The sequence below is a fragment of the Ceratina calcarata genome, unplaced genomic scaffold (genome assembly GCF_001652005.2).
Source record: "Ceratina calcarata isolate Rehan_Ccalc_2016 unplaced genomic scaffold, ASM165200v1 scaffold371.2, whole genome shotgun sequence".
NCBI classification, from domain to species: Eukaryota; Metazoa; Arthropoda; class Insecta; order Hymenoptera; family Apidae; genus Ceratina; species Ceratina calcarata.
The window spans coordinates 229,962-238,990 of record NW_017160229.1 but is presented as its reverse complement, the minus strand read 5'-3'; the positions used below and the strand labels follow the sequence as shown (position 1 = coordinate 238,990).

Genomic DNA, 9,029 nt, shown 5'->3' with positions numbered 1-9,029 from the left:
GAATTTTATCATTGTAAAATTATGCTAGAATTCAGTTCAAAACTAAACTCAGAGGAAATGTTAAAATTGATATTGTTAGCCGTTGTTTCAAATTACGTTTGATAAACGAGCAGACTAAAAAATATTTTAAAATTCAAAATAGAATTTATAAACGTATGAAAGTACATGTTACGTTTCTCATTTCGATTATGATGAATTGCAAACTATACGTACGATTCGAATCCATTAATATGAAACGTGAAACGAAAACGAAGAATTTTGCATACAAGTTGGTCGCGTCAAACTTTGATTTTTAATTTAACGTGATCTACTTTATTAATTACAAGATAGTCGATCGGTAGAGCAATCCGCCTGATTTATGGGTAGACATCAAACTGTGATGTATCATTTTTGTTGGATAATCATTTATATGCAAACTTACCTCGAGGACGTGCTCCGCTTGATTTTCCCGGTCGAGTTTCCGTCCGCTCGTCGTAATCAGTCCTGAAACATTTATGAAATCGAGATTTAGAATGATAAATTCTAATTAAACAGTTTATAATTATTATTTAACAGAATTATAATTCAAGTGTGGCGTTTATTATTTGAATAAAATTTCTCCGTGAAACAGTAGCTGTTATGAGCAGCTTTTCGACGGTGAACGAAGAGTTATTCGAACGGTGTCTGGACTTTTCTGAAGGGTTCCGAAAGCAACATCGCGGAACAAGAATGAAGCCAGTGAAAAGCTCGCTACTCCATACACACGGCCGCGATTCCTTTTTCTTCTTATATCCCGGATTCGTACGGTTTCCGGTAACAGCTGAAAACGGCCTGGATTTTATACTTTACTCGGAACTAGTAATCAGGTTAGTCAGGAAGCTACCACGCGTCGACGAAACGTGAAACTACTCATTCTGTGAACTCAAACTGAAGATTTTTCTGTAAAGTAATACATTGCTGGTGTCAAATTTTCCCATTATTTAAATATTGCAACATTTTGCCTTGGATATTCTTTTCATTTTTGCACATTGCAATGTTTGTAATATATATTTCGTAATCACAATAAATGCAATTGGTATTCATTATTAAAATTCAAGCTACTAGAAATCCAAGGTACAAGAATCCTGGAAACGAATGAGCCGGAAGTGATGGAGGAAATTTTAAAAGAGTTAAAAGTTGAGACATTGGAAAGATTAGTCTTAGAAGACAGGAAAAGGACATTAGCTTCTCATTATTGTCATTAGTACATTAAGGGTTTGATTGGATTTATCTATGACTGAAAAGCCAGTGAACAAAGGATACCCGAAATATATTGTATGAAGAGGGTAAAAATCTTACCGATGGGCGTTAGAAAAGTCACTTGACTACCTTTAATAAATGTACTATTGGACTACTAATTTCTTATTCGAGATTCAACAGAAGTTTTAGATTATTATTAGAACCCGCTGAGATCAATAAAGAACTTCGATCACCAGTATTATTTATTTCTTTAGAGAACAACCCTTAGACACTCGAGTGCATTGTTCTCTGGTCAATTCGAAAGCCGGTAATAACGGGCGACGTTTCTGCAGCCGCGTGCTTTTCTCGTCTGAATCACGAGTAAAAGGAGAAAATAGTGGACGAGGGTTGAGGCGTCGCGCTGGGAATGTACAGGGTGGGTCTAAAAGGGTGTTGCAAAATTTACGAGCACGTCAAAGGTAAGATATGTAAATGATAAAATGGAGCCGCGGCGAAAGCCGGCTCTTTTTCCGTTTAACCAAAGATGATTTCGTACACTCTGCAATACCCGAGGTGTTCAAAGCTCAAGGGTCTTGAATTATGGAGCGAAAGTTTGATAAAAGCCGTTTTGTTGATACTTCTTCTTGTTCGAGATCAGATTACAAGGATAAGTATGTGTTTAAGCAAGTTTCCTATTCGTTTCGTAATCACGGATAAGTATTTCGTGTTGACAGGGGATCATTCATGAATTAGAACTGGATAGGTGGTACTTATTAAAAAAGAATAGAATAGAATCGTCGAAATGAAAAAATACAAGATTTTAGTCACTAGACTACGGAATTAAAAGACACATTTCTATGTTTCTTTAAACATGCGCATGACTTCAAAACGTTTAATTTTTGTATACAAAACTCTTACATTTAAGAAGTTGACACTTCGCCTACGGAATACTTGGAAAAGTGAAAAAGAAAGTTGCGACAGCCTCTAGTCTCGCGAGGAACGAAAGGTCGGGACGAAAAAGAAGCGAGTAAGGAGAAGAGTCGAAGAAAAAAAAAAAAGGAAAACGCCAATGCTGGAAGAGGTAAAAACGTCGAGGGGAGAGTTTCGCGGCGTGGAACGCATTTAAATAATTGCTTCTCGTTCCTCTCGCGCCGCGCCGCACCGATTCATTTACAATCAGAGAAACGTGCGACGTCGCGCGCGCGTGGACAATTCCTCACCCGTGGAAAATTCGTTATCGGAAATCAAAACTATTCGCGATATTACCAGTTCCCTGTAGAACTTGTTTCAATGCGTTCATTCTATGGAGCACCGTCGACGATGTTACTTCTGGAAATCCCAGAATCAGTTGGGAGTTTTTCTTTCATTACTTTTATTTTCTCTAAGCACCATTTTTTACCCTTTACAGACTGTCTCTCGCCTGGTTACGGAAGTCGCGTCATGAAAGTATACGTACATGTATCATAAGTGTTCAATTTCTTATAATCATTAGACTACGGATTTTATGCATTTATAGAAAAATGGTACGTAGAAAAAATACAAAAAATTCATTAGGTGTCCAAGGATTCAGAAAATGTCAAAAGTAAAATGCATACTATGATTTTTAAAATAAAAAATAAATTCCACTTTACATTTCATTTCCTACATTGATATTAATACAAATGATTTATTTTGCATAAAGATACGCAGTCTAATAATCAATATTCAATTATAAAGTGTCCTATTTCCATATTTTTACTTGCATTAATTATTATAAATTGACTAGCATTTCCTGTCGCGATTTCGTCAGGAATACTTTTACTATAGTGACAAATGACAGAACTCATTTTTTATTGAAGGACCTCTTTGCAATCGATATTTGTAGTTTTTCCAGTAGGTGATAAGATTGTTTAGTTACTTACTAAACTTATTTTGATGTAAATTAAAAAATAAGAAAAATATGGAAATTCGTAAAAATATATCTCACTTCATTTCACCCCTTGAAAGGGAAATTTCGAAAAATTCAGAAATTATTTAGGCATTTATATGAGAAACTGTTATAAGCGACGTATAACTCTTTATTGAAAGAATAATCAAATTTTGGAAACGTGTCAAACATCATTATGATTCATTATTTATCCAGCCCTATCATTAACATCTTTTAATAGAATGAAGAAAAGAGTGATGCAGTTTATCAACTGATATCGATACTCGACAATACTTTAATATTAATCTTGATAGGCCAAAGAAGGTCGAAATATCGAATAGCTGGTTCAGTTTGTCAGCATCGTTGAGTGGGAATCGAAATTCATTTGTAAACCGTGACCACATTATCCTGGTTCATCCGCGTATACCCGGAAACGGTTAGCTTCCGATTAGCATTTGATTTAGCGACGTCGAACGCGAGATCGGCTTACCAGCTTCACCATGCGTATGTACGCAACGTTTCACGTTAACCCTCTCTCCCCCGTTCTACTTCTACGCATAGAATCAGAGATTATTGCGCTTTGTCGCAGACGATCCGGGATCGAGCGGCTTACGGAAAAAGGAACAGCCTCGCCGCGCTCGAATTTCGTTTAATCGTCCCGCGTTACACCGCGTGATTGCTGATCGTGCGAAACGGTAAGCTAATCCTTCAGGTACCGTTACGTGGACCGATATTGCAGAATCCAATATTCTGTGCAATATATGTATAAACATTGCGCCTATCAATTTGCTGTAGTTTCCTATTAGTACCGGGCTGTTATTTTGAGCAAAATTTTTAAATCTAGATTTAAATCTTTAGATAGGAATTTTATTATTTAAGTTATATTCTTATATCCTGGATATTTATGTATATCATTTATGTTCTTTATATGTATTGCATACTCAACTATAAATACTAGATTGACAAAATTGACACGTAATAATCTATTAGTTCAATGGACTTCAGGTTTTCCTACTGTATTTTTATACTGGTTGTAATACAGCATTAAAATAATGAAAAAAGTAATTATGTTACTAAGATAATATAAAGTAATTCATATTTTCTCAAGATTTTAGTGAGAACGTTAATTGTAAATTCAGCAATTAAGTTAGGGCAAAATATGAGAATTCACCGTTTGAATATTTTTGTAGTGAAGTTCAGGGGTTGAGCAACCCCTGACACTACTGTCTGCCATTTCCAAGAAAAGGCACAGTTGTTCTATTTCAGCGTGTTTTAGTTTCGCTTGTTCACAGGATTTACAGTAATCTTTTATCGTGCCGAGTATTGGAGGAATTTCATTCCAAAGAATACGGTCCCTTTCAGATTGTGTCACAGTACGAGCTTGTGTGGAATTTCGATAATATTCTTAGTATCTGTTTTTAGACATTGAATTAGACAAGGAAGATTCGATTTTGACCATCTTCACTGATTGTGAGCCAGGAAAGCAGAACGAGACAATCATTAGAATTATTTAGGGGGTCCATTAGGGGGGGTTATTTATAGGGGTCCTCACGTTCGGACCCCAGTTAGGATCTCCTATAACTAAGATCTCTCCTTCCGATTTCAAGTGTACTTAATTTAGATTCGGTGAAAGTAGAAACGTTTAATTTTATAATTAAACGCATCGTGCAAAGAACAATTGTTATAGTCCACAATCTGGTGTAAATATTATCAGCATCGTTCTGTTAGAATGATCGCGAGTGGACATCGAGAAAGTTCCTCGCGACAGAGCGCGATGTCCAGGAGATACGAGCAAGGGGCAAAACTCGTTCCGTGCACGCGCGTACTGTATACAGGTTTTCTCAGGCTTGAGTAGGGGGAGATATTACACGGCCGAGGGAGCGCGCGGGTACCTACCTATCTGATCTAATCCCCGCGAATGCCGCGTTCCTGAAACGCCATCGTTATCCGTTATTATTCCCCGTGTTTCTTTAAACAAGAACAATACGGCCGGCCGTAAATGCGCAACGTTAACACACCAACAAGATCGCAGTGCACCGCACCGGCCCAGCGCTGATTCGCGTCCCGATAACTTAACGTCTACCTGGCTTGTTCTTTATCGCCAGGATTCTTTCACTAGTTTCCCCCGTTTCCGGTTCGCGAACGCCATGTTCCAACGGTATCTATTAGAAACATAATTAATCCTTTCTTTATTCAATATTTTGTTTGATAATTATATGTTCTCGACTATTGTATATAAAAGAGTTTTCTGATTGACACATTTATCAACAGCTACCAAAAACTATCATACTGATGTGCTTGAAATGTCGAGGGTAGTTTTAGAGTAAAATATGTTTTAATTTTTCTAATCGATTTAAAGTGCAACGTGCTTTTCTTCATTTTTCAATATCTTTTCAACCTGATGAGATGTCAAACTGGTTCTGGTATCAAAATGTCGATTTATAAAATTTCTCAAAAGTAATTTCTAAAAGTGTGAAAAGGGATGAAATACGGTTTTTCAAATTATTTAATTTCTTTAAGGCTACATTCATTCACCCGTTGTATACCAACGATATTTGGTTTTTGAGTTAGGTCTGGATTTACTATCTTCTATTTTCTATTCATCATTCTATGATTTCATTCTCTGACTCATACCTGCAATCTTTATTCTATCTTTGAACTTCAACCCTGCCATTTCAACTATTTGCACTTAGAACTTATAATACGCTATTCCCCAATTTCTTTGGTTTTTTTTTCTGACCTGTCGAGCTAAACTGTAGTATTCGTGTTGCCACATAAGTTATGTCACTTTTAATAAAGTATACGTTAACATTATACAACACACCTAATACACGAAAATAATAAAAGATAATCCAATGAAGGTAGAAGACTTACGATGGGAAAAACGTGGAGCAACCTAAATTGTCCTTTTCCAAGTTAAAACATCAACAACTTCATCGGCTCTCATAAATAAAGATACGCCATCGCGCAGCGAGTTATTCAACAAGAAGATGGAGACAGGACTCTGTTGATTCTGCTCGCCCGATTCCAATATGGCGAATCGTTGGCTGGCGCATCGAGACACGCGAGAGAAAGTATACATATAAGAAACTCCATGGATCACGGGACGACTATAATTTATTTTCAAGCCAGTCGGTCAACCGAAACCGTTGCTCCCTACTCGGCAATAAAAACGAGATCGATGGACCCGGTATCTCTCTTTCTGACGCGACAGTACATCGTACTCCACAAAACAGAAGTGAAATAGCCGGGAAGATGAAACAATGCGTCATGATTAATATAGTAGTTTTATCTTAATTTATTACGGAAATACAAAATGAAATGACTGAACAAGTATTCAAGAGTGTCATAAGGTAGAATTGAACTAAACAGATAATAATATGTATGAAGTAATCCATATAATGATAATACCATAATCATAGTAATACCATAAGCATAAGGTAAGCTTTTCTCGTATCATAAGTGATAATATTTTTGAACTCCAGGTTTCGAATCAAATATAACTTCTTATTTATTATATTATTTATTTTTATCTTATTTATTATATTATTATTATATTAAATATAAGTTGAAACTCTAGGATTTTTATTGCAATCTAATAATGACAGTATGAAAATATTTACAAATACTAACAGTATCAATGCTTATTCTTATCAGAGCATTAATGGACTCCACGAATATATGATTTAATTTTCCCACTTTCTAATCGAATGCAGTGATACCTCTAAAGTGGTTCTTTCTCACTTGATAATGAATTCTGTGGCTCTGATCTTCTTAGTCATTTTTCTTCTATTTTCGACTAACAAAGGGGAAGAAGCAGGACGAGGCAGGGAAGAGTTTTCGTAATTTCTGAACCGAGGCAGGATGAAAGTTTCCCGTGGCTGTGCGGAAGACTGATGAATACGAATCAGCAGACGGTCGACTTTTTAATTACAAGCCGTCTTTTACCTGTGTAAGCAATTTTCCGCGCCGCCTCCCATCGATCTTCTCGAGATGACTGAATAAATGGCCGTTTATGAAACATGACGAAGAAAGGCAATGCGAAACTACTAACGTACTACATAAACACATGTCAGGTGGATGGATACGACACTTATTGCTTCTGTAATACACGTTACATGACAGTTTTTATATTCATTTATCGACGCTGTTTACGTACGACAAAAAGTTTTTATAATTTTAGTTTTAAAAATGATTTGGGACAGGTAGAAGTAAGGTAGATCAGATTGCAATCCAAAATTTTATAAAGAAATATCCACTTAACAAGAGTTGCTGGTAGTCCTATTATACGACTTAATGTGCTGTGAAAAGAGGATTTTAAACCCAGATATCTCTTAATAGCTCGCAGTGCGTGTAATTTCGATTGCAGATTCGTCATTACGATTTCTTTGATTAAATACCGTAAATATTAAAAATGAAATTCGTCGAGTTAATTATGGAAGTGCGTGTGCTAATTTCAACGCTTCCAATGAACCTCTTCAATTTAATGTACCAATAAAGAGCTTGTAATGGAATATTTACAACCGCCGATACGCTATTCAGCGACCGTCCTTTTAAATTTTCATGCCACTCAAAAAATGAATCTCGTTAAACCTTCGAACTGTTTCACATCAATTCGAATACGATTTATATTTATCACCGAACATTTTATTGAAGTAAATTAAAATTGCTTTCTCAATTGGCAAACATCTTATTTTGCATAAAATTCTCAACTTAATTATATCGTTGGGATCTTAAATGAATTTTAAGGTCAGGTTTTGGATTGACGCAGATGACCGGGTTTTACTCTAATCTCTAATGGAAAGAGGAATAATCGAAATTCTTTAAAAGGGTCGTAATCGGTCGTCCAATTGAAATCATTTTTCGAATTGATAAATATTTCATATTACATTAAATTTCCAATCTAATTACGATATCCTTGGGATGAAATGTGATCATCTTGATTAAAGTTTTAGGTCGAGTTTCGGACTGGCCCGAATAACCAAGGTTTGCTCTAAAAGAGACAGGAATAACCGAAGTTTCTTAGGAGCGACAGTTGAAATCATTTTCCAAATTGACACAAATATCTCATCCTGTATAAAATTCTCAGTCTAATTACGATATCATTGGAATGAAATTTGATCATCTAGAATAGAATTTGAGGTCGAGTTTCGGATTGACCCAAATGACCAGGTTTTATCGTAATGGAGAGAAGAATAACCGAAGCTTCTTGGGAGCGAGACGACGTTCGGCCGTTCAAATTAAAAACTCCCCCAGCTGATTTAAAAGTCTGATTTAATCGGCCGCCAAGATTATACGCCGAGGCTCGAATCGAATTTGTATCGCAAATTGTCTCGCGTTTAAAACTGATTTCGCCTCTTTAACTTATACGCGTGCCTATTTACAAGCAATATCTCCTCGCCACACGCCCCGCCGCCGACGTCGTAATCGATTTTTTTTTCAATAACGAGCTTCCTGACTTTTCATCGTTTCATAATTTCGCAGGGCTGACGGGAAACGATGAATAATGAATCGTGACGATCAACTGGATTTGCATGTGTTACCGCGTAAGGCGAAAACAATGACTCGCTTCCTGAGCTCATTTCACGTTTTCTTAAAAAGAATTAATAGAGTATCGTGTAAACAGCATCGGGCAATTAATATAAACAATCCCATTTAACTTCTATTAAAAAAGTAATATCAATTTTTAGATTTGGTTTGAACATTTCTCTCTATTAATTTCAGGTATTTACACGAATCTTCTTAAGAATTCCTTTGATATTATCCGACCAGTTCTTATTTCCAACAATTATTAAAATGAATCTAACAAATTCCAGGAACATTTAAGGATGTATAGGCTATACATATACTTAAACAATGCTGACATGTTGAATTTGTTATTATAGATTCCTATTACTATTAAAAAGCTAAAATTATAGTGATTTCA

The 9,029-nt window shown here is 35.9% G+C and overlaps 1 protein-coding gene across 1 annotated transcript in view; it reads right to left on the bottom strand.

The window, feature by feature from the left end:
* kug (FAT atypical cadherin kugelei) overlaps positions 1-9,029 on the bottom strand; it is a 62,408-nt gene that overhangs the window by 50,498 nt on the left and 2,881 nt on the right. Inside the window, exon 4 of the mRNA XM_026814248.1 lies at positions 422-483. Coding sequence (XP_026670049.1) covers positions 422-483 — 62 coding nt within the window. The remainder of the gene's footprint in view (positions 1-421; positions 484-9,029) is intronic.